General features: G+C 35.7%; 1 protein-coding gene across 4 annotated transcripts in view; it reads left to right on the top strand.

Annotated features, from left to right (window-relative positions):
* The window catches only part of ATP8A1 (ATPase phospholipid transporting 8A1), a 118,072-nt gene that overhangs the window by 59,050 nt on the left and 32,026 nt on the right, over positions 1–26,996 (top strand). For all 4 annotated transcript variants that reach the window (XM_040594824.1, XM_040594814.1, XM_040594833.1 and 1 more), the window contains 8 exons: positions 1,418–1,556; positions 2,748–2,812; positions 7,808–7,980; positions 15,458–15,641; positions 15,750–15,860; positions 22,816–22,890; positions 23,023–23,145; positions 25,606–25,684. In XM_040594824.1, coding sequence (XP_040450758.1) covers positions 1,418–1,556; positions 2,748–2,812; positions 7,808–7,980; positions 15,458–15,641; positions 15,750–15,860; positions 22,816–22,890; positions 23,023–23,145; positions 25,606–25,684 — 949 coding nt within the window. The remainder of the gene's footprint in view (positions 1–1,417; positions 1,557–2,747; positions 2,813–7,807; positions 7,981–15,457; positions 15,642–15,749; positions 15,861–22,815; positions 22,891–23,022; positions 23,146–25,605; positions 25,685–26,996) is intronic.

The following is a 26,996-nucleotide window of genomic DNA, read 5'->3' as shown; positions in this document are numbered from 1 at the left end:
GAGTATCTGCAAGAAGGCAATTTTCCCAGCTGCAGTAGGCAGTCGGTTTGTGGGGGTTTTTTAGTGCTGAACTATTCTTTTTCCCCTTTTTCTGAATTAAACTTTCTGTTGCTGCAGAATGTGACTGTTGCCTCTTCCCCTTTCACCATGCACTTCTTAGAGGAAGATGGCTTCTCTGCAAGTCCTCTTCAGTTAGCAGAAGGTGGCTGTGAAATCCCTCCCTTATCCTTTTTTCCCCATGTTAAACTCATCCTGCTTCTTCAGGCACTCTTAGCATAGTGTGCTCCAGGCCCCAAGATATTTTTGTGTCTCTTCACTGGACTTGCTCTACTTTGTCAACCCCTCTTGTACTGAAAGCCCAGAAATACAGGTAACACCCAGGGGCAGCCTCACAAGAGCGGAGCTGTAATCGCTTTCCCTTGAGTTTCTGGCAACACTGCTGCTGGAGTAACTGACCATGTGGTAAGACTTCACTGTCTCCACAAAAAAGGCTCCCGTGGCTTTTAAATGTATAAGCAAAGGGAGTTCGTGAAACCAATATTGCGTGAAGTTTTAATACTTCACATTTTTGGGGAGATCAGTTTTGGGGGTTTTCCTTGGAAAGGATAAGAGAGATTACATTGATGAAACTGCTTAAAATTCAGACCCTCAAAAACCTGGTGTTTAATTCATGAAAAAGAAGAGTGAGGGTATGTAGTTTCTGTCACTTTGGGGACTTCATGAGATGCACACTTTATCCAGACATGCACAAGACAGTCTTAAAACTATGTAACTTTGTTAACGCCTAGGCAGCCCTGCTGCCCTTACAAATTTTTGTATTAGCTGCACCAGTAATTTCTCAGTATGCAGGCCATGCTGCAACCAGGATTGCACAATATTAGATTTATCATGGTGTCATTAATGGGGTTTTAGCTGGCTTTAAAGGTACAGAAATGTGAAGTATAAAAATGGCTGTATTCACAAAAAGCATATAGATGTGCTGCATGGGAAGTTAAAACCAAACATAATCAAGATTATAGTTTCAGATTAAGATGAATTGACAGGTTGTGGGTTTTTTACAAGGGGAAGAGAAATCATGCCAAGTGAGAGAAGACATGGTATTAGTACTCCGTAAGTCTTCAAATCAGAGAGGCGCCCCTCAGGAAAAGATAGCTGTTGCTGAACAAGCTACTGAGCTTGTGAATAATTGGGTAAAGTTTGAGGGGTCACATTGTGCAATTTGCCAAGACACATAGATAATTATCTTAAAGCTCATAGGTATAAACTGGAAGATCTTTATTAATTGATACCAAATCTGGGTAATGAATTTAGAGAGCATTAATCTTGTAAATACGGAAAGTTAAACAAAAGAAATGTAGAGATTAAAGCTGAATTTAAACTGAAAAAACTGCATGTACTGAATATTTTATGTTCATAGAATCTTCAGCTGCTTGGAGCAACAGCAATTGAAGATAAATTACAAGACAAAGTGCCTGAAACCATAGAGACGCTCATGAAAGCAGACATAAAAATTTGGATACTTACTGGGGACAAACAAGAGACTGCCATTAACATCGGTATTATATTCACATTTATTTGATGGCTTTGTTACAGATCTAGAAATTACAGAAGTTGCTGAAGTAAAATTGCTTTCAGAACAGAAAGATATCTTGTAAAAAATAATATTCTATGTAATTCCAGAATTTAAATGTTAACTTACTTTTCAGTCGGTGGTAGGGTGAGAGTGGGGAATGGTGGATTCTTCCTTGTCAAAACAGTAACAGCAAGAAAAATTCATATTATCATAAAGAGGAAGAAAAAACAGGCATTTGTACTCCTTTGTAGCATCTAAAATGAATTAAAAAGAATACATTGTTTGGGTTTTACAGTCAGAGGGAATAATATTAGGAAAATACAAGTGTTCTTAGTTTCCTTTCTATATTTTTCCTCTTTTCAAGAAAGCTAGTAGGGACCATAATCTCAAGTAAAGCAAAACAATATAGATTATGTATTGAAAGTACTATAAACTTTACCATCAATCAGAGGTTTCCTTTTATTATAAAGGAGGGGAAAAAAGAATAATGAATTAAGTAATCTGAACAGCGACAGATCTGTATTTTTAAATAGTAATACATGAAAGCTGCATTTAAGCTCACGTGTAAAGAATATTAAATCTTATCAGCACTTCTGCCATAGCCTAGCTATGTGCCCAAAATAAAGCATTATTTTGGTCATATCCTTCTTCTTATTTTTACTATTAAAGAGCTTTTTTGTATGCATGTGATACAGTTGGTCTAAGGTTATTTTCATTAGTACCTTCAGGTTTGAGGTAATACACATAATATCAGTATTTTCACTTTAGTAAGAATGGTGATATATATTTGTCTAGGCAGCCTGCATCATTAGCACACAGCATGCGTTCTGTTTAAAGCATCAAAGAATAAAAGAAAAGAATAGGAACATGTATATATGAAAACTTTGTATAAAATGCAAGTTGAATTCCAAAAATTTGCAAGTCTAAGGGAGATGCTGTTTTCTATAACTCCCTGTAAAGATCTTTCTTTTGCTTCTGAGCACCTCTGAATAAGACACAACAGTCGCAAGCTACAGCAAGAAAAATTCTGACTGTTCTGACTTTGTACCTGTATATCTAATTTTTATAGAATGCAGTATAATTGTTTTTACCATGGATTTCAGCTGGGGAAATCTTATTTTTAATTCTGTCTGTAGTTCTCTTGCAAATTTTTGAAAACGTATGTTTTTAACAGGTCACTCCTGTAAACTTTTGAGAAAGAACATGGGACTAATTGTTATAAATGAAGGTTCTCTTGATGTAAGTAAAATCTGCAAAGTTTTCAGTTAATGAAATGTTACTTTACTGTTTTGAATATCAAGATGTCATGGTGGAGGTAGCCTGAAAAATAACTTGGAGCATTTGTTTATCTGGACAAACACCAAAAATTCTGCCAAAACCATGGTTTGGGGAGGGGAGGGTTGTTTCTGGTTGTTTGCTTTGAAGGATTGCTTTTTTGTTTGTTTTTATAATCCTTTCAGTTAATTTTAGGATTGAACACTTGGAAGACCTAATGGTCTTTATGATAAAATGTTCTTAAGTAATTAGAAACTTAGTCTACACCTTCCAAAACCACAGTGTAGCTACTACACAAATGAACTTCAGAATGATGAGCAGACAAATTCCATGTAGTGAGATGACTCCATCAATGCAGGCACAAAGCTAGGAGCTTGACATTCTTCTAGTAGTGCCCAAACAAACTAATCCCAAGTTCCTTCCTCATCCTGTTTCTTACAGGATACTTCATATCTGCCAAAAATGAATTGTCATTGTGTAGTTAAACAGCTGAAATTGTAATCTGATGTTGAAGTGTAAGTAAAGGTTAAAACTACCAACTTGCAAGAATACCGTGCCTTATAGGCAAGAGATTCTTTAGATAAGGTAGGAATGCAGTATTAAGTGAAAAATCCCAAGAGGGGAAAGAACTTAAATCATTTTACCACCCTCTAAGGGAGCCTTAAATGAACTCAGAAGTGGAAGAATTTCCCCAGTGGGAAAACTTGCTGTCCAGAAAGCTTCAGGAGGTAAACCCTGAAATGTTTACCTTGCTCTATATTGTGCTCAGGTTGCTCAAGATAAGACTTAAGGAGAGAAAGCGAAAAGAAAACACAAGAATCGGCAAGAGTGCCTTAACTGAAGGATTCCATGGTAGCATGTAAGGGTAGGCTACAACATGAATTAAAATATTTATTTTTTTTCTTAAATTTTTGACCCATTTAGAATAACACGTTTTCAACAGTAGTATGAATTTAATCATGATGACTATATTTGAAATATAATTTGTTTTAAGCAATGTGGTTTTGCTGATCAAATTTAAAATAAAATCCCAAACACAGGGCAGGTAGAAGCTGTTGATTAATGTCTGGAACCAGAGTCTATTGATACAGTAAGCAACTTTTGACACAAGTGACCTGTGATATTAATGAAGAGAGGCAATTTTCTTTTCTTAGTTTAGAAAGATTGTGATTGCTGTTTGTTGGGGGGGGGGGGGGGGGAAGAAAGAAGTTTTTGTTTCAAGCCCTTAATTTTGCTTTTGAGTTTTTCACTCTTCAGCCAGTCTCTGAGTAAAAATTAAGCAATGCACATGAGAACATCTGTCCTATATTTAGGTTATTTACACAGGCTACTGGATTTCAGAACTGATTCAGAATGCAATACTTAATAGATTTGAAGTACAAAAGATAAATTACTTTCTATGCTTCTTCATATGTAATGAAGTGAAGTATTTTTATTTAACTACTAAAAGGAGTCCAGTAAAAACCCATTAAACAAGCGTTGTACATCAACCAGTTCTAGTGTGAGGATTAAAAAATTGATTAAATATGTATTAAGCTTTTTTAAAATTTTTAAAATAAATTTATATAAATGTAGATTAAGAATAAAAGCTGGTATCTGATATAACTACACTGTGCTCCCTATTTCAAACTGAAGTGTCTATATTGTGTAGAGATTGAGAATCATTTCTGTACATGCACAAAGTACATTCAGAGTACATAGAGATGCCAATAATGTGGCAGCTGAAACTGCGTATGCAAACTGTCTGCTTGCATGTGGCGATAATACAATCGGGTTTTTTCAGGAGCAGGTAAATATAGTAATCAAGTAGTTTGAGGGCAAGAGGCGGTTCACAAAATAAACTTGCTCTATGCCTGTATTTTTTAACAGGAGACTCCATTAGAAGTTTTCTGCCTCATGTGATGGTGCACATTTCACTGTTTGATTAACGTATACCTTTATGTCCTACCTTTTTCTTGCTGGTGTGGTTGCAATCAGATGTCAGTTTCAGTTTATAGTGCAACTGAGTCAAAAATGGCCTTGAAAATTCTGATGGAGAAGTGGAATGGGTCTCAGGAAACGGAGAGAAGGATGGACTGTTGTGATTGCGGAATGTTGAGTTAGTGCAGCTGCAAGGGTGGATGCAATTCCTCTCTCCTTTCTGCATGCCAACAACGGCTGGCAAGAGGCCATAATACTTAGTTGGAATATTGTCTGTTAAGGAATTTGGCAGAAACTTTGGTGTTTGAACAGCATAGGTCCATCTCTCGTACTGGGACTCTGTCCATGTAACCTTGAAACCTGGAAGAAAAAAATCCCAGTGTAGGTGGGACCTGTGTATTTAACATCTTGGGGAAGAGTTGCTCTGTGGCAGTCCCCTCCTCCTTGGCTCTGCAAGGTATGAGTATAGCCTGTTGGCTCTAAAAAGATGTTGATCCATTCATAGGAGCTAGGAAAGTTGACTTCTCTTGGTCTGCATACTCTTCGCGGTACTGAAAAAAGGGTGGTGGTAAGTGGGTGCTTCTTGCCTTTGTTGTTAATAGTACAGTATCTGTTGCATACTAGTGGCAGATTCTAAAAAGGCTAGTTCAACCGATCCTTTTAGAGACAGGCAGAGTACCCTGTCCCCAAGACATGTAAAACAGATTTAATAAGAATACCTCCTCTATTTCATCATTATTATGACCTTAGCATGCAAGACAGAGGAAGTTAGAGTAAAAAAAAAATAAATACTTGTTTAGAATGTATCCCAGCTCTGTGAACTGAGTTTACAAAGAATATGCTGAAATAAGAGATCCTCTTTTGTATGAACCAATATCTTTATTTATGGAATTGAAAGAAAAACACCCCAAACCCACTCAGACCCCACTCCCCAGTTAGCATTGGCTGGTATAGAACTCAAAAGACTTCCAGGAAGCATTTAGATATCTCTGTTTTTTGCAACATTATTTGTTTTGAGGCTCCACTCCTATGAATATCTGCTTAGCTTCAACAAGGATTCAATAACAAACAAAATGTGGTTTTGTTAGTAAGTTCTTACAGTTGTGTAAAAGAACACTGGATTTTATATTGCCTTCATATTAACCTAGTGGATTGCTAAATTTCAGTATAGTACTGTTAATCATAGACAGAAATCATAACATAGCCTGATTCTTTTAATTATGAACTTAATACTTAAACTAGGGAATAGTTTGATTATCCTTCAGTTTCACTGAGAAATATTTGATGAAAGTAGTGCAGCAGTGAATAAGGGGTGTTTTGATACTGCTTTTAGTTTAAGGCACTGGATTTCAGCATAGAGCTACATGTAAGCCCACAATGGAATTTTAAATACGACGGGTTTACAGTTGGGTATTTTGTTTTGTCTTGAGGGGGGGTTGTTTGATTTATGTAGCATGCCTGGAGCTACCTGATGGCATGTCTCTTTATGATAAAAAATTAAAGTCTATTTAAACAGAAGAGTTTATACTGCATGTATGAGAAGAAACAATAGTTGAGAGGAATATGAATTTTCAGGCTCTTGTATTGCTTAAATTTAGTCAGAAGCTAAATAGTCCATGGAGATGAGAAAAACTGATGTTTTCCTTAATATTTCTTGATGAAGAAGACGCTATGGAAAATAGTTACAGAAGTTATTGTCATTTTAAAGACTTTCTAACATGTAATTTTAAACAGTGGCACCTCATTTCCTTTGCAGTTTCAATGAGGGGAGAGACAGGACACCTGAAGTGCAGAATTCCCCAGCAGCCTAATCTGCTTTTAGATAAAAGTGAATCTTTAGAAGGCCACTGGAAGCAAAGTAGGCAAAAAACATGGTCAGCAGTGTGTGAAACTGGGAGGAGGAAGTTGGGTGGGAAAGGCAAAGCAATACCTTTAATTAAAGAGGGTTTTGAGAGTTGTAGTTACTTTTCAGTGTTTTATCTTTAGGTGATCACACCAAACTTTATTTACATATGCCTGATATCACAGAATTAGCACAATTTTTTAATTGTTAAACTTGTAGAAAGCTACAAGAATCTTGTTGTCATATGATGGTACTGGTTTCCAAATTCAGTATTTTATAAGCAGAAGTGGGGGTGGTTTATTTTCCTTTCTCCTCTAAAACACTTCTTACTTCTGGGCTGTGAAACAGGAAACAATAGAAGCAGAGTGTGTTGTAGCTCTGTGAAGGCCATTCAAAAAGAAATGCAACAAGCAGGTTTTTTCTTCTTCATGAGACTCTACAGTAGAACTGTACTGTAACTAACTAGATATTAGTGACGTCCACAAAACAGGCTATGAAGTCCTGCTGCATGAATACAGGTGAATGTATTGCCTACTGAATATAATCCCAAGTTCTCAGTACTGGATCACAGAATAGTGACTTTCGTGGATGTGATTCAACCTGTCCTTAGCAACTGAAAAATACAAAATATGATCTCTTATGTAACATGTTCGTGGCTAATGTGGTCATATCTTAAATATATTTTTATATTTATATTTATAAATGTAATATGATAGAATTATCAGTTATAATGCGTGTACTTGTATTACGAATTATCTCTGGTGGGTTTTTTTTCCTAAATATTTGGGACCATTTTATATAACAGCGAACAGGAATTGTTTCTTCTGGTATTTATATAAACGTGTGAATCTTCTTTTGCATAGATGTATAGAAAAATTATTAAATAATATCTTCTAACAAACATTAAATCAACTATTGGTGCCATTCAAAGAGCATTAAAAGTTTCACCATAACTTACACACATATTTTATTTGGCACAGTGTGAGAACAATCCTACACACCATTTCTACTGTGATTTCTAATAGTACAGCTGTTGCAAATACTTCTACCATTTAATGCTTTCTGTTTGCAAGCATAATCAGAAGGTGATTTCCTCAAAAAACAAAATGCCAGTCTTCCTCATCACACTGGGAAAAAAAACTGTACTCAAAACCAGTAAGAATTAAAAATAATGGTCACAATTTTTTGTGCAACAGGGAACGAGAGAGACACTTAGCCATCATTGCAGTACTCTTGGCGATGCTTTAAGGAAGGAAAATGATTTTGCTCTCATCATTGATGGTAAATCTCTGAAGTATGCTTTGACATTTGGAGTGAGACAGTATTTCCTGGATTTGGCTTTGTCATGTAAAGCTGTTATCTGTTGCAGGTAAGGTTTACATTATTCTTTCTCTACAGTATTTTTATTTCAGAGAAAATACACATATCCATATGGTCCAACCATGAAATATATTAAAAACAAACAAACAAAAAAAAAAATCAAAATGCAGTTGCTGAAGTTATTAATACAAGCTTTCAAGCAAAATATCTCTGTAGAGCAGTCTGCAGCAGAGTGTACCTGTCAAACAAAGTCATTCAGATTGCATATACCCAGAAAAATAATTTGTTATCCAGGGTTCATCTCAGCAACCTTGAGACACTGATCTTAAACTTAAATTGATACTACAGTTAACTGCAGGTTTTAGTACGTCTGGATTCTTTTGCAGATCTTCCTCCACAGGCAAGATTTTATATCTCTACTTCTCTGTAACCTGTTCATTACACTGCATAAGAAGTGCACAGTAATGTTAAAAGTACTGGTCTGGGTGATTTTTATTTCCTGAAGCTGATGGAAACACTTGGGGTTTTATTACTATTATTATTCCTGATTGATTGGGGGTGTTTCTATGCAATCAGACCTTTCATCCTTTCCTGTAAACATCAGTTTCTAGAGCTGTAAGCTTACCGTAACAAGGGAACTTCTTCCAGATCAAAGAAAGTTAAATATCTGCTTTCCTTAAATATACGCAATATGAAACAGGTTTGGCTTGCCTTTTAATATTTTCAGATATATTAAGAAAGGAATACATAGGACTGTATAAGTGATAGCTTATGTGTTTTGGGGCCGTCTTTCATTTTTATGGCATTAAACACAAAGCCTGCAAACATATCCTAAGCAGTACATCACCTTTTCTACATTTGGATGATTGAATGAAAAAAGGAGTTGGGTGCTTGGTAGCTAGATGAACAAGAACTGCTTCTATCAATGTTTAAAGAACTTGGCTTGGGCCAAGTTATTAATCTGTCAAAAAGCAGAAGCAAGGACTTTTCTTTAGAAGAACATGGGCAATGCAGGTGGGATATCTGTATTAGAATTGCAATCAAACATTCCATAATTGTTGAAATCACTGTTATTTTCATCAGTGTCTGAGGTAACTATTACAAGGATAGCCAGTTAGTGTTCTCAGAGTTTTTTTCACTATTTTGACCTTTGTAGTAGCATGTAAAAAGCTGTTTCCTATATTAAAACAGGAAAAATTAACTCAGAAACAAGGTATACAAGCTCTCCAGGAGTCCCTATAGCTTGCTGTTTCTCAATATACACCAGTGTCACAGATTCAAATTCTCACAATTAATGTAGTACTGAAATGTTCACGATTATCTGCATATTCAAGTTACACCTAATTCCGTATTTAAATAGGATTCTATGCCTGATGATAATTGCCTTGGAAAAAGAATCTGTGAAAAAGGAAGTCCAGCCTGGATTTTGTTCAGGAACAAAGTAATTCTTCAAATTCAGCATCACTTCTTACCAAGTTCAAATCATCTTTCAATAAATTATATAAGCTTACTACCAACTACCTTGTTATTGCCTATCCTGTTATCTACCTGAAGGTAGAGACATGGTCTGTACAAATGTGAAAGCTGTTGTAAGTGCACCTTAATAGATTGTCTGCTTTTGATTGAGGGTTCTTGGGTTCAGTTAGAGAGTTTAATAATGTTCCATTAAGATAAAGCAGATTCATCTGAAAATCAGCGTTCAAAATGGACCTGTTTTTCTGCCGTGCAAGAGGACAGGGAAAAGCAAATGAGGTTATAGTGTCCAAATAAACACCTGGTTTGTAGTCTTTCTATCATTTCTGTCAAGTGATATGTTATGCTACCAAGTGAGTTTTTGGGGGGTTTCAGTACTAATACTGGTTTTTTTAATGGTTTAGCTTTGTAGCCATGCTCCAGCATGAAACTGAATTTCAGACTAAGGTCTTACTGTCTTCTGAGATCTTACACTGATACACAGTTTATACTGTGTACAAGCATCTTTCTAACAGCAGTAGTCTTTCTGGCAGGCAAATTGGAGCTTTGTCATTGTTGTACTCGTTCCACTTTTACTCAGGATAGTAAAAATCAACCAGGAGATGCATGTAGAAATGCTCTTTAAAAAAAAAAAAAAACTTTCTCTTTCCTTGATTTGAAAATATATTTTATATCATTTGAAGAGACAATATTGCTGTTCTTGTTGAACTGTAGAACCAAAGGATAGTCTGCACGTTTAGCTGTCTTTCAGTGGTAACATTTTTGTGATGAAACACCAGAAAGTGCGAAATGAAAGTTTCTGTTCTGGTAGCATTCTCTGCCATGTCTACATTTCCGTAATATACTTAAGTCAGCTGGTTTCAATACATGTCTAGGTATATGCTCTGACATATTTTGTAGCTGTTTAAAAATTGGCTGCAGGTTTAAAACAAGTATTTGCTTGTAACACTCTGGTTTAGTATGTCCTTTTTCTTAATATCACATGCTTCTCAAAAGTCAAAATTCTGTCAAAATATTTGTTGTAATGCTTCATCTTTACTAACAAAAATTTCATTACCTTGTTTGTGAACTTGAAATTAAAAAGTTTAAAAATACTAATTTTTGATTAAGGTAAATCATGTAAATACTTATTGTCCCGACTAAATGAAAATGTAAGCCTTTTCTCCATCCATATAAAGGCAGTAAACTTTTTAAGCACTCCTTGGTTTTGAAAGTACAAATTACATCACTTTCTTTTGAAGTTTTCAGCTGTATTCACTTGTTCAGAAGCGTTTATTACCCATGGATTCTTCCTAAGACTAGCCATAACACAGATGAAACTGAGAAATTCAGCAATTTAACTTCAAAAAAAATCTGTATATGTTATTAATCCCAAGCAGATGTTTGGCTTAAAGACTTTGACAAACTGAATTCCAAGTCTGTATTGGCTTCGGAGTAATGTGTGCAAGAAGAATGTTAAATGGATTATTCTGTAGTGAAAATGTACAGCTAAGAGTGAACAGAATGAACAACAGATATTTTTTTTTATTGGTTTCACCATGAACTTGATGCACCAGGCAGTGAGAGTGCGTGCCATCTTCCAGCTGGCCCAGTAACATTGTCTGAAAGGGAAAGAAGCCACTGCTCCTGGAAGGTTAAAGAGATGAAAAAGAAGTTCTCAGGTCAGGAATCTTATATAGAAGCTGGCTGTAGCGAGTGTTGATACAGTACAAATAAAAAGTAACAAAGTATCGTAGAAATGCTTTCTGATATACTTGAACCACAGAATTTTCCTGAAGAGCTGTTGCTCAGAAGCTTTCATCCCAAGTTCACCACAAGGCTGTATTCATCCCAAGTACCTTTTTCAAAAGTCTGATAGCATGTGTTGTGCAGGCTGTTGAATAAAGTAATTGGATAGCTACCTTCAGTCTGAAGGCTGTATTATTCTCCATGCCTTTATTTTTTGCACTTGAAAAATCACGCAAATTTTATGCAACTTTTTTCTGTGATTTTTAAGCACTTGAAGCTTAAGCAATTTTATTTAATTGGCACAGAGTAGGATTGAGGGGTTTCTTTCAGCTGATGGAACACCAACCAAACGTGAACCAAGAAAGTGTCCTCTGGCAAACGGAGAGGAGAACCAGAAGAGCTACAAAGATGTTACTGGAACCCAGTGGTAGTTAAGAGTATTGTACATGAGCAAAGACAAGCATAAATAGCATGTACCCAGTTTCCCTTCGCAACACTGTCTCAGCGTTTAGCACAGTGGTCTAGGAAAGAGAGGCAACCACCGTTATTGTACCCCTGTGCTGGGAACTCAGTCATGTGTCTTAATGTTGAGGTTTAATCTGGTTGTTGAAACATGAGTTTTTTCTTCCTGTAACTTTATAGGGTAGGTAAAATGAAAAATACTGACATTCACTAGAGAAATATGGAAATATTTTTTCTTTTTTCTTTTCCAAATGAGCTATGGAACTTACACTGTTCCTTCATATTTCTTCTATGACACTGAAATTGAATCAAGTATCAGTCTATTCCATAGTAAAGAGAGTGCCTTGGTGATGTGGACTGAAGTCATAAACCGATACCTTTGAAAGTATGGAGTATAGTGAAGTTGTGTGATTATGATGCGTACATAAGATCTCGTTCTACAAAAGACAAGGGGGATTGTATTTAAAAGTAATAATACAAAAAATATGCTTCAATTTAATATTAATTTCAGAAGACAGTGGCTTTAATTTCAGAAGTTCCCTACCTTTATATAAAAATACATTTATTTTTTTTTATTGTCAGAAGACAAATCATGATCTCTTTTATTTTTTTTTAATAATTTCTTTTTGGAAATTGATATTTTAAACCAGTTAACTCTAATGTGCTTGGTAAGTTGACTTCCTCCACCAGAATAGTTCGGGAACTTCTCTCAGCTTTTAAGTAGTCTGAGTTTCAGAAATGTTGTGTAAGTATTAACTAGTAAGAATTGTGATTGTTACTGTAATTTACTGGTTTAAACAACACTTAATTCTTCACGGGTGTTATATGAGTAAATGTGTGGTTTGGGACATAAAAAGCTGTATGGAAAAGCTTGCTTATTTAGGTTTCATTTTGTGTTTCATAATAATCATGATCAGCCTTAAATGGCTTTTATTTTAGTGGGAAACAACTTCAATAGCTTTTATTTTAGTGAGCAAAGGCTTTCCTTTCATAGGAAATTAATGTTGGTTTGGTGAAATTTACATTTCTAAAGGATGTATTCATCAGTATTTCTCAGGAGACTTTCTACTGTTGCCCTTATTAGTTAGGTTTCTCAAATTTGGATTTGTTAATGAAGGAAATTATAATGTCAACAGTGTGATGTCAGAAATCTGGTTTTTTTTCTGAACTTTTTCACCACTGCTGCATTTATTTTTTCTATGAACACAAATCAGCCAGCAGCTTCAGCTGTCAATTCCAAGAAAAACTTCAATTTCCTTTTTTTCAGTTTATAGGTTGTCTGTGATGTGAACATTAGATTGTTATGTGCTCTCTCTGTTAAAAAAAAAAAAAAAAAAAAAGTTGTTTTCTAATAGCATTCTTATTCAGGCAGAATGGAAGGTAGCTGGCACGGCCAATATCTTCAGTAATTATGCTGTTGCTTATTGGTTGTGGTTTTGGTAGCTATGGTAAAGTTTACAGATAGCTAGAAAAAGGGATGACCAAGCAGTGCTGTTAGTACCCATGTGCTTAATGGAAAGAATATAATTGGTGTTTCACTGTTCTTTAACTGTAAAAATTTGGTGTTGACTCTGGGGGATTTAACCTCTCTTCTTTATTTGAAAAGAGATGGGGATTATGTTCTGTTAGGTGATTTTTGAAAGAGGGACAGGAAGAAGTGTGATGAGGAAGTTTATGCAACTAGTTGGAAAAGAAAACTTCCTCTAAAATTAAATTATAGATCAAAGGTTTGGTCCAAATAGAGAGCAATGCATTTTAACCTGTAATGTCAGTCTGTCCAGTGTCAAGACAGGCAAAAAAATCAGCCTTGGCTGTAATGCCAGAGATCAGTGGGCAGACAAGAACATTTTATTATGCCGTGTACTGAGAAATAAATTGACTAATGTATACAGTTGGAAAGATTTTGCTCCTTTTGTAGGTGGCTTGGTTTTATTAATTTCCTCATTAGCACTGTTTTTGTGATTGTAAAAATCAATCAATACAAACAGGATAGTATTTTTTTGCCGTGTCCACTTACCGTATTTGATAGAATTCTTTGAGCTATAATTCTTCAAACTAGAAAGGACTTGCCCATCAGGAATCTCATTAATAATATAACTGTATAATTTTCTCAAGTATCACGAGGCCTTCCAGTATTCATGTACTTATGAGAATGGTGCCTTTGGGACCTTCAACCTGCAGGATCATTTGTGAGGAACTTTAGGACTGCACATATGCCGTAATACAGCTGAATTTTTGGTGTCTGGTGGTAACATTTCTTTTTGTTACTGAGCTTGTGAAGGCCATGCATCAGTCTGGGTTCAGGTGAGAACTACACTCACGAACTCCATAGGCCCTGTTACTTGGCAGTGTCCCAGTGTGCAGCAATATACAGAGCATGTTCAGGAAGGAACATTATTTGGAAGTAATTGCTCTCTTGTGCTTTTCCTTTACAATTTTTGGCGAACAAATTTGCTTTCTTTATTTCTTGTATATTTCTGTGGATTGATTTTGGTTTTTGGCCTGGAGGAGTTACTTTAGGTTACGAACATCCCTATATAAGCCTTAACCCTGAAATTTTGTCACTGCAGGGGGAGTCTTTCACATCCCAAATTGTGAAGTTACAGAAGCTTACAGTACCAGAGGGGTTATTAACCATGGGTGTGCATATAGAAGACTTGTAAGAGATGAGTTTTAAATACACGTTTTCCTCCAGTTTTTGGTGTCAGTATATATTCAGTGGCAAGTTCTGCTTCTTATCCGTATCTAGTTTTTGCATGGAGGCATCTAGAATAAATTTGTCTGGAAAGATAGATGGGTAAAGAATGGTTCTTCAGCTCCACATCCCCAACTCCACAGCAGGAGTTATGCTTTGATACCAGATTTGCTTTCTCTGTAGGAGGCAGTGAACAGTTTGGGAGGGGAAGACAGACTCACAGAGCTTTTAATATTTCTTCTTGTTTCTGTACCTTGAAACCGGAGAGGGAGGGTTTGATCCTTGACTCCAGTGCCAGGAAGCTCAACAGTGAATTGTCACACTGGTTAGGGTTTGCTCCTTCCTTTCTACACCCTGTGAAACAGACCAGTCCTAGCAAGTAATGTCTCTATGTTACTTTCAGTTACGATGTCTCAAATACTACAAGGACTGAACTTCAGCATACAGAGTAGGACTTTTACAACATGAATTTAAAGGTACACGTCTGACACTCACAATGGTAGATGGAGCCAGAACTGGTCTATTTCATCAATAGAGCTTTTGAGAGTCATCTCTGGAAGAATTTGTCCCCTCAGCTGTGGACAGACATTTTCTTAATGGCAGATAATTGGAACAGTCATGAAAAGAACAAGGGAGAAGTTACCAGCAGTTCAAGTGGAGGATCAAGAGTCAGTGTTCAAAATTGCTTCTGCTACTTAGCATTGTAGGCTATGTTACCATAGTGGCAGTCCACCCTTTTTGTTTGCTCCTGTTTGCTTTGACACCTGTATCTTAAATACCTTGCTGGTTTGTAAAATGTATTTAAACAGGGAGAAAAGTAAAAAGCGTTACAACAAAATACCCCAAAATCTGCAATTGTTGTAAGCTAGCACCGGTAGTGGCAGGGTTTGGAGTTTCTTCATTACGCTGTTTTAGGGGCCCGTTCCTGTTTGACCTATGTCTCTCCAGTCCTATTAATGTCTTGCCTCACCAAATCCAAGGTTTCTATGAACTTTACTGGGCATGTGCTTTCAACATATAGCCTAAAGGGCAATAACGAGACCATGTCGCCGGCCAGGATGTTAGTTGGCCTGGGTTTACTACCTTTTCACAGAATACAAAGTACATTTTAAAAGTACATTCATTTCAAAGTCCTGTATTAAACCTTTTTCTTTCTGTAATCTCTTAGGGTATCGCCACTTCAAAAATCTGAAGTTGTAGAAATGGTTAAAAAACAAGTTAAGGTAGTAACTCTAGCAATTGGTGATGGAGCAAATGATGTTAGTATGATACAAACAGCACACGTCGGTGTTGGTATTAGTGGGAACGAAGGTCTACAGGCTGCTAATTCTTCAGACTACTCGATTGCTCAGGTAAGTCATTACACTGTAAATACTGCAATAAAGTATTTTAACGTCAGATTAATATTGGTGTATGCGTGTTCTGATTGTATGTTTGTTCATTTTTCGGTTTTTTTACAGTTCAAGTATTTGAAGAACTTGTTGCTGGTTCATGGAGCCTGGAATTATAACAGAGTAGCTAAATGCATCTTGTATTGTTTCTACAAGAATATAGTCCTTTATATTATCGAGGTAATTTTAGAGTACAGTAAATGTTATTTCTTGAAAGAAAAAACTTTATTATTTTGCACTTTTGATTATTATATATGATTTTAAAGAAGCAATTAAACTCTCAGTAAGCACTTAACTAGTACTGAAATCTTGCTTTTTAGTGAACTGATTAATACTGGAGTGATTACTTTTTTTGTTACTTTAAAAGACTCAATTGTCTTAAAATACATACTAATCAGTACTGAATGTTTGTTTTGCATAATACTGGTAGCTTATTAAAATTCTGTATCTATAACATCATTACAGTATTTGAGGAATACAGTTACAAGGAGCCTTAAATGTATTAAGAGATGTGTGTGCTTAAGCTTTTTCTGTTGGTGTCAGCAGCTGTCCAGTTCGCAATCTGAAGCTCTTTTTCAGGTCACTGTTGAATTGCAGGGCTGTTGCTGTTTAGAGCAGTGTATAGGGTTTCTACACATAAGTTTAGTTGCACTAGTGCATACCTTTCACTCGTTGATGTGGTAACCATGCCTCCTTAGGCTCTAGTTCACGAGCAGGTATAGTTTTCTGGAAGTAGCTGACCTAGTTTTCTCACCTGGGATTTTAAGGAGGCTGGAATAATTTGAAAAATATAGTAGTGTGAGAGGACTGTGTTGTAATAAATATGTGTTTATTGGTACATATGGTTAGGACAGCATCTATAGCTGTGGTTTTCATGACTTCATGATCATATGACCTCCTCAAAATTTTGAGTGTAATTTTAAATGGATTTTAAAATCCTCCCTCATTTACTGTTCCTCTTTTTCCTATAACAGCTGCTTGCTTTTTTATAACCAAATATTTATATAGTAATTATGTTTATAATTGATTCAGACTTTATAGTCACGATACTTTGGGTTAAACATGTGGGCAAAAAAATACAATTTGTTGCAAAGCTTGATCATAGAATAACTTCTGTAAGTCGGTTCTGTATTTTTAATTAATGTGATTAATAGTTATTCTTAAGACTTTTAACTTTTTTAATATATTTTCAAATTAATGTCTGAAACTTCCTCAGTTATGTATCCATTTTCTACTGAAATAAAATGCCTTCTTTCTGTTAGACCTGATATAAACATTAGGTTACTATTTCCGATTTTGATATTTGTGTGTGATTTTACGCCGTTGAAATATTTGAAAATACTTTATAAACATCTTTTTATGTACAAGTGTTGTAGCCAAAAAGTGTGCGTTTTTCTTAGGATATTTTTTACGTTTTCTAAATTTAACTTTTTTCTCTTTACCGTAAACAGATTTCAATCTAAGTAGCAGCAAGTTTGTAGCCTGTTTAGATAAACATGAAGTAGGAAGCTATAGAAAAACTGAATCCATTAAAGATCCTTTTTTGCTTTAGAAGTGATGGCAGACTTTAGATCCTGCATTTCAAAAGCTGAATATCTACTTAAATGATCAGACTTCCAGAAGTACTGATTAGCAGTAGCTCTTGAAGTATTTGAAAAAGTGGTATTAATGTATACTTTGTGTTCATAGAAAACATACAAAGTTGGGCTTTAGAACATACTGCCTTATTTTTCTTAATTTTCTATCATTGTCACCTGCAAACACATTGCAAGTTTATGACTTAAATCAGACATAAATATCCCACTGTATTCTTTGTGAAAGGAAGTTAAACGCAAGGTACAGAGATCGTAGTCTAAAAATACAAAAGACTAGAAGAGTCTTTACCTCCTGAGTGGATAGAAGGGCAAAGAGATCATTTTTATATGGGTTATGACCCCTGATGTATAATGCATATAAGCATTTTGCCACATAACACCTTCTCTGGAAGACAAGATGACTTCTACTTGAATTCCTGTATACCCAACGTTTGTCAGCTCAGAAAACTTTCACAGATGTTAATAGCTCATGTCAATACTGTGAGTGAATGGGCAGAAATTCATCATTGAATGTCTCTAGAAAGGACAACTGCCAGTCTTGAATCTCTCTTTTCAGTTTTTTGTACAGATCAGGCGTGGGAGCAGAGAGCTCAATGAGTATTTGTAAGCTGCTGCTTAATATGCAGAAATGCTACATCAGAAAAACGTCTGTGAAGCTTTTGTAGCCACGCCTCCTCTGTCTTGGAGTTTAGAAAATAATACTATGAAAGGCATGTCTGGAAGTTGCTTTAAACAAGTTTCCTTTTATTATCTGACAATAACTAAAAATACCTACCTTTCCTTAATCGATGCATATTATATTTTTAAATGTCTGCTCGGTACTAATGAAACAAGTAATGTAACAAATTCCATTTAATCTAAAATACAGCCTTTTTCCTAGGCATTCGTGGGGTAACACAAAATAAGTGCCATTGGTTTCTTGGTTCAGAAAATGGTCAAGGTCTATAGTAATAGTCCTGCAAAGTGATTAGTGTTTATCAACATTTAAACTCCTATTCATATGAAACTAGAAGTAGTCTGTAATAACTTTCTACTGTGTCTTGACGCAATAGGTGTTTAAACATGGGCCTCATCTTCTGCATGAGACTAGTCCCAGTAATTTTAGGGGTTGTAATCTGAAGTATCATTCTAAGTTGCAAATGAAAACTTTGCATTTCTAACAGACTGCTAATGTGGATTATTAAGCCTGTATTAAGCCACATTCACATAGGATAAGCCTATGCAGAGTCTCACACTTATTTTGCAGGGGCTGTCATTACCTTATAATGATGGCTGGGATTCAGATTGATCTAGTGATTAAGAACTCCTTTGTGGATTGGTGTTGGTTTTATAATTACCATTACTGTGTATACTCTTATGTTAAACTACTCATTTTGTAACATTATGCAAATCTCCCTTCAACATCAGAGGGACAAAATTTTCCTATTCTTACTGTTTGTTCTGCTAGCTAGTAATAACACAAAATAACTATTTTATGTTAAATAAAAAAGGTTTACAATTTAAAAAATAATAGGTTTTTAAGATCTGTATAGCTCGCTCATATTTTATGTAGGGGAAAATTCAAATAAAAGGGTAAAAGACCAGGATACAAACAGCAGAAACAGATGCATGGAGTTCACGTTTAAAGTTCAGTCACAGGTCTTTAAACATGGCCATCTGTAACAATTAAGTGATGCTACGTAAACAACTCAATTATACTAAGTAATTAGAGCTGGAATGACCTTTTTTGTTTTGTTCTGTAAACTTTGGTTGATGATTTTTTTTTTCTAATCTTTTTCTTCTAATTTTTTTTTCCTTCAAGCCCTTTTCATCCCACTGCTGAGTTACACACTTTTTGCTGCTCATGTCCATAACTGAAGTTTATCATTTTGTTCCCATTTCCTTTGCCTGACACATCAGACGAATGCCTGTGGTCATATCGAGACCCATATCATGCAGAACCCCAAGAATGAGTAGGCTTTCTGTGTATGCTCACGCTGCTTCTGAGCTGTAGAGTTTAGGTGCTGTTGTTCAGTATGCCAGGGCTTACTTAATGTATGCAAACTGCACCGAGTTCAGTTTAAAACCCAGACAGCAGAAGGTGATTGTGCTCATGCCCATTTTTTTGCATTATATGGTTTGAAAACTTAGAAATACAAGGATCTGCATAGAGGCCCATCTCATTTAAACCGGCTGTGAACCTAAATCTTTCATTTTCAATGGAAATTATGTAGCCGTTGAACTATAAAATAGTCTGAATTTTCACTTCCCCTCATTTATGTGGACTAAATTACTTCTGAAGGACACCTATCACCTGTCCTGTATAGTGGTGCTGGATTAGTGATTTCAGCTGTTAGAGTAGGACCTACCCCCTAAAAGAGAAGTGGCTGAGTCTGCTCCTAAATTAGTGTCACATACATGTCCTGAAAACCTATTTTGCAGGTACAGCTGCCTTAGTGTCCATTGTAATTAGGTTGAAATACACTTCTGCATGAATACATTTCCCACTGTGAAGCAAGTGTTTCTTGTCATTGTCACTATTAGTAATGTAGTAAGCTCCATGGTAGTTTTTTTCCTGCATGGTTAAGAGTAATTTTCTAGGGTCCAAGGTTCAGAAGTTAGGGTAAGTAGGTGGCTTATTTTTTTTTTCCTTGCTCTTAGTTTGAGATGAGAGCTGTATTTATCCTTCCTGCCTTTTTTTTTTCCCCTCTAGAAATTCCCTTTTTGAACCAAGGTGTTCTTAATGTGAACATTCAAATACTATCTTGCAAACAATAGAAAACCCGTGTTTCTGCTTAGACATTAAAGATGCTCTGTCTCTTAAAGTAGCGTATCTGGTATTCCCCTAAATAGTAGTGTTTCTACTACTGAGGGCATTGTTTTTACGCCATTGAAAGGTTTCTCTTCCCAACCATTTATTTTATTTTTTTATAGATTCAGCAAGAACTTTAGAACCTGGGGTGCTACCAAATTTCATTCCTTCTTGGCTTGCTTCTAGAGCTCTGACCCAGATATGTTCCAGTTCCTTATTACACTAAACTGAATTAAAATACCTGTAACTTGCATGCTTTCTTTGGAAGAATGTAAATGCTAAGATTTCAGGACATTCAATATTATGCCTCTTCACAATTCTACAGTAAAACTGTTCTCATTTTAAATAGCTTGAAAATTTTAACTTAAGTTCTGTACAAAATAAAACTGCAGTCAACAGGGTTTTTAAGGAATAAAATGATGTGTAGCATTTCTGAGGCTTGGTAGCAACTTCATGTATGCCATTCCATTGCACATTAAAATTTTAATCTTAAATACTTGCATTTCTTTAAAATAGTCACTCCGAAACATTTACAAGTGTTGCTTGACATCAGTTACCTTTTAAGAATAGTGAATATGTGGAAGAGATTCAGTACATGTATTTAGGCCTTTCTTTTTAAACATTTTATAACATTTTGACTGCTAATTCAATCAGAACAGAAAGTTAATATTCTTTCCATATACTCCTTGGTTATGAGGGTCAAATATACGTCTACTTGCTGTCTGTTTTGTTTTCTTGCTAGAGTGTAGTACTTTTGTTAAACTCAGTCTGAAGTTACTAGCAATGAGATGTACACATATTTATGCCTAGCTATTGAGTCACATATTCTCTATTAAAGCTGGTATTTTCCACCACACTAACTCTTTCAAATTAAGAATTCTAAAATTTGCTCCAGTATTTGATACAAACAAGAAAAAAAAATTGAGGAGTAAATCATATCCTAATATCTGTGCTTCACTTCTCTCTCAAGAGGTGTCTGCCTAGCCACCTTCCTAGGTTGGGAGTGAAATGGTGCAGGAACTGTGTGTAATGAGTAGGTTGAAAAGAGACAGGGCAGTTGGGGAGCACAGCTTGTATCCAGCAGTGGTGATGAGGTTCGGGATTAGGTTCACATGTTTAGCTTAGTTGTAAAGTATCCAAAAAACTGTGTTGATGTTGATCTGTGATGATGTGTTGTTATATGATGTTCAGTAATGAACAACTCATTCACTCACCTCTCTCCCTCACACTCAACTACTGAGAAACTGCTGCTAACAAATGTCTGTTAAATTCATCACAGTCAGATAGTAACTCCTATTTCTAAAGTAAAAAAATGCACAAGAGCTTATAAAAACCTGATTCAGCTGGCATAAAGTAATTCCATTGTCTTTTCAGTGAGTAGACTGAAAGGTTAGAAAATAGTGCTTGTTACTGTTAAATCAACCAAAGAAAAGAAATTTACCATTATAAGACTTCAGAAAATTCAGTGTATTCTCTATCTTTGTATTGCAGCCTCTAGAATTCATGACAAGTATGCAATCTTGTTCCAATAATCAGCCACCAAAAAAAACTTATTTGCTTTTCATTTACTGGTTGAACAAAAAGCAATTTTGGCTGGATTTTACCTCTCATTTTTAGTGTTAATAGTTGCTAATTTTGGGGGGGTGGGGGGGTGTCCATCTCAAAATAGTCACAAACGTGTTCAGATGCTCCGCCACAGGATAAAAAAATCTGAGCTTGGTCACAGAATCTGGTCACCTGGAAGCCAGCCCAGGAACATACTGATAAACATACATATTGATTGTATCTGTTCATATTAAAAGTCAGATGAAATGTGAATTGTAGGAAAAACTCTGTAATGCAGCATCTAAAAATTCACTTGAAAAGCATGAATCTTGAACTGAGTAGAATGTTGTTTGGATGACCCCAATTTCTGTCTCTGTACAGCTTATGTTTGTAATGGGCAATATAGTTTCAGTGTAACTTGTTAATAAAGATTCATCAGACATGCTGCTTCTCCACTTTGTCATTGAACTAACGTAAGCATGAAGAAATAAAGCACTCATACTGCATGCTATTCTAAAAACATAAGAAAATGTGTTAATGTGCCTTTCAAATTAAATTTGCTAATTTTTTTAACCTTTTAGCAAAAAGTGGTAAAACTTTTATACCACTATGGAAGAGACGTCTGATTGTCTCTAAAGTACTCTGAAGTTGAGTTAGTGCTCGTTAAGTAGCTGTAGTTGATTTAGTGCTCTGGTAAAGCCTCATCCTCCCATGAGCTTTGTGTATGAGTAAGGAATATTGGTACAGTTTTCAGTATCAAATTGCACCTTACTCTGTGAATTCAGTTAGGAGGACTGCTTCTAATCTGTAGGTTGTGTCATCCCTTCCCCCCCCCCCCCCCCGAATTTCTCAGAAATTTTCTTTTTTTAAGAATTAAATACAGCATAAATGCAGTGAACTTAAGTCACTCATAAATGCTTAAAGAACATGGTGTTTCTTCTGAAAATAGCTACCTCCTTTAAGTGTTTTCATATTTAGGTGGTGTAGCTCACATATTTGACTAGATTGCCCATGACCTCTTCTTGAACGCAAGCTGGGGTTTTTTGTTTGGGTTTTTTTTTTTATATATGGGTTTAAACCATAATATTTTCAAATGTGTTGTTAACATGTTCTAGGGATATGCCTTTTTGTGAAGGTGAAGAAAAAATCTATTGATCATACCTTGCAAGACATTTAAGTAATAGACAGTTCTCCTCTCTTTCAGATCTGGTTTGCATTTGTCAATGGCTTTTCTGGACAAATTCTTTTTGAAAGATGGTGTATAGGTCTTTACAATGTGGTAAGATGATGTGTGTGTTTTCATTTTTTTTCAACCATAATCATGAAAGTTTCTTGAGTAAGCAATCCTTAAGCAAGTCCTTGCCTCTTAAAGTTTTGCAATATGTTGTTTTTTTTTTAATCCATCTACTAGATGTTTACAGCAATGCCTCCACTAACTCTTGGAATATTTGAGAGATCCTGCCGAAAAGAGAACATGCTGAAATATCCTGAGTTATACAAGACTTCCCAAAATGCACTGGACTTCAATACTAAGGTAGATTTTAAAAAATCAAATATAGTTAAAGCAGAGATTAATATGAATTCAGTATAGTTATCCTTTCTGTTCTATGCTGTTTCTAATTAAAAATTGAGGGGATTTTTATTACTACTCTTTCCAATTGTCCACTTGTTTTTTAGCAAGTACGGAAATGGACAGCAAGCATGTTATTTTTTTCAGCCCCTATTTTTTTCACTGCTGGTAATAAAGCTGTCTTCCATAGGCAGAAGTGATTAGACCTCTCTTGTTGCTGGGCTGTATGTATTTGTACTGTTATATGGAAATGGATTACTGAAGCCTGTGGAGAAGTGTTGCAGAGGACAATAAGAACTGTTGTTAGATTTGTAGAGGGAGGGACCTAGTACGATTCTTTGTCAATTTGGAGTTGTGATTTTATGGTTTAATTTTGAGTTTTGGGAAAAAATACTTGGAGTCAGTTAAGAATGCGTCAGGGTGGATCAAAAGGAACCTGAGGCAACTTTTTCATGGGAAATGGACAACATTCATCTTGGAGAGACTAGCACCAGAAGTAGTAAAAGAACGTAGGACTCCAAAGTATGTAAAGCATACACAATTTCTGTAGTTTTGTCCATAAATATTGTCTCCAAAAAATGAAATTAAACTTGTGCCTGAATCTGCAATTTCTTTAATACTGTGATATTTGTAAGAGTTCCTTCCGATTTTATTTTATTTTTCTAAATATAATTGGGACATATCAAGTAATGTCGTTGTATGTTGAATTTGGGGACATTTTCCATCTGTCACTGAATTAACAATACCTAATAATTAACAATACCTAATAATCCAATGCGTGATGATCTGTAGTAGATGTGCAGAGCTAATACAGCATGCTCAGCTCTTGTATCTGTGCCACTTGTGCTGTAAAACTGGAGTACCCCTATCTGTATAGAATTATTTGTCTAAACTATCTTTGTTCACTGAAGCATATGAGAATTTTCTCCTTCCTCACTTCATCCCTTCACCTCCAAAAATGTGAAAGTTGCAAGGAAATGAGGGAAAACGTTTTATTGCGAATGCTTTACTAATATCAGGCTTTCATGGTCCATTAATACAGACACTTTTGTGTTGTGATAGTTCTAATAAATAATGTAAGTAATGAGTGACAGTTGTTGGATTTTTCTGTTTTTAAATATGCCTATAATATTTTTATTATTGCACAGTTGTATTGTTGACTTCATTGGACATTCTGTGGCTATACCCACAGAACACTTGCTATGAGTAAACATCTACAAACTTCCCAGCTACAAAATTCCCACCTATATAAGTTGAATAGTTAGTGTAAAGATTTGGAAACATTACTGCCTTGAATGTTGATGCAGATGTTTGTTATGGTAAAAGGGATCAAAGGTTATGAGGTCATGACAGAGGTTAAAGGATTAGCATGTGACAATAAGAATTGGCCAGAAAAATGGAAAAGTAGAACTAATTTTTCTTGCACCCACCTGTGCTTTCTGTCAAATAAAAACTTCTGGTAATGACATAGCAAGAAGGAGAGACAAAGGTTAATGAGTAGCACAAGTTCAAATGTGCAAAGTATTGGAGTGTAAATTAGATTATACAACCTAGTGTAGTTGTATAATCTAACAAAAGACTTTGAGACGTTGTGGAAAATGTGAGGCAGGCAACTTAATTTCAATTGTTTGAACACCTTAACACTCATAATACACAATAAAGGCTATGATAGTCAAAAGCATTGTTAAATGAAAAAACATGATTGCTATACTCAAGGAAATGGGTTACATATTTTTTATCAAGTCTTTTTATGTCTTTATACGTTATATTATGGAGAGTATCAATACGTTGTTTATCCTTAAACTTAATACAGTTCTTTGCAGAAGGCATGTTTTACAAATGAAAATAGGTTTGAAAGTAAAATTTGAATTATTTAGCAAATATGTTAAAGGAAGTTTAATATGGTGAAGTTATGCACTTCAAGAATGGAGCGGGTAAGAAGAAATCTGAGCAAGATACTTGTATTTGTCCTTTTTTAGTTCCTTTGCATGTGGGAATGCGTAGGTAGGTATATATAAAACTCAGGTTTTGATTGTTCTACCATCCAAATTTCTTATTACGCAAAATATAAATTGTAAAAGCTAGAGTCCTTTGTAATTCCCTACTTAGAATGTAGCAATTGTTCCAGTTGTCTGGTTTAGTTTAATTTTTCTGATGATATTCCCATATGTATACATTTTAATTTCCCTTCTGATTTGAAATTAAAAGGAGGGGATAATACACAGGTTTTTTCAAAGTATAAAAATAAACAAATGACCCATGAAGAGCTAAGAGGCAGAAAGTGTCTGTCAGTTATATTACTTCACAGTGGTGGCCTAACAAAAACATGTTTTGTGAATCTAACACACAGATAAAAAGAAAGGTCAGGGTTCACAGAGCTAGTTTATTGCAAATGGTTCTCATGGATTTTCTGTTTTCCCTTAGGTTTTCTGGGTTCATTGTTTAAATGGCCTCTTCCACTCATTCATTCTGTTTTGGTTTCCACTAAAAGCCCTCCAGCATGGTAAGTATTATGAAAAATAAAAATAAAAATATTGAAAGGCACAAAATGTCTAAATACCTTCTTTTTTCTTAGGAAAGCTTTATAAATACTAACAGTTTGGTGTAACTGAATTTCAAGATACCATTTCTAGAAGTAGAGCAGATACAGTATATTTAAAATGTTTTATTTAAAGTTGTTTAAAAGTAGGAATAATGTTATGTACATATACATTAAACTTTATAAATAGGTTTTAAGTAAACTGAAACAAGGTAGAGAGAAATACATTGCTATTTAATTATGCTATTTTTTTATAATACGCTACTATGGTAAATACCTTCAAGATCCTAAATCACTACTATCCCTTGCGTTGTCTCTTATGTTTTGTAAACTTTTATTGCTGATATGTGTACCTTCTCTCCTGTTACTTCAAGGGCATACAAACCCATTAGCTTACATCCTGTATGAGGACTTGTGACAGAGGGAACTGGGACATCTTGGGACAGCTTAGTCATGTCACTGTTCTAGTTCAACTGCTGTGTATGCACCTGAGCTGCAGAAGGAAATGGGGTGGTTGGGAGGAAAGCTGTATTAATTAAAGGAAACTTGAAAGTACTGCTTCCAGTTTGTGGGAATGGTTGGGGGGGCTGTCGTAGGGGGGTTTGTTTTGCTTCCACTTTTGGAGCTTTTCTGTAAAATCAGTAGTGTGCTTGGTTTCCCTGATGCAGCCAGGCAGTCTGCCCTCACGTAGGGGACAGAAGTATTCTCATGGACATTTTGGAACTGTTGGGTCTGGATAGCAGGGTGGTCACAGCTGCTTGTGCCCAAAAAGGGTAAGGGGAAAACCTCTTGCAGAGTATTTTGTACTCACTGACTACAGATGAGTGTCTTCTGATGGGTAAAGGGAAGTAAAGGTCAGCCTGTTTTCTCTGAAAGGCCACTCATGTCATACTGGATGTGAGTTCAGTGGCAGCGGTTTGCTGGGGAGAAGTTTAAACAGCCCAGGGGAAAAGACTTCCGAAAATGTTAATGCATATTGTAAAACCATAATCTCAAATGCAAGCCAAAATCCCTGTTCAAAGCTGTAGCCGATCCGTGATGATATGTGGTGATGCAGAATGGAGTCCGTGTGCGAACGGCAAAGCAGAGATACTTACATGAGCGCTTGTGAGAGCAGTGTAGCGCAGTCCGCTTGGGCTCAGTCCTCTTGGGCTCACAGCCCCTGGGCTACAACTGACCTGCTGCCAAATGGCCTCTACGCGTCAGAACAGAGTGCGTTCTGTCTCCCTCTTTCATTCCTAGAGACAGGCCGGGTGAGTAAGGGGAGCAGAATTGG

Source organism: Falco naumanni, chromosome 1 (assembly GCF_017639655.2).
Source record: "Falco naumanni isolate bFalNau1 chromosome 1, bFalNau1.pat, whole genome shotgun sequence".
NCBI classification, from domain to species: domain Eukaryota; kingdom Metazoa; phylum Chordata; class Aves; order Falconiformes; family Falconidae; genus Falco; species Falco naumanni.
This window is presented reverse-complemented; position numbering and strand designations above follow the sequence as displayed.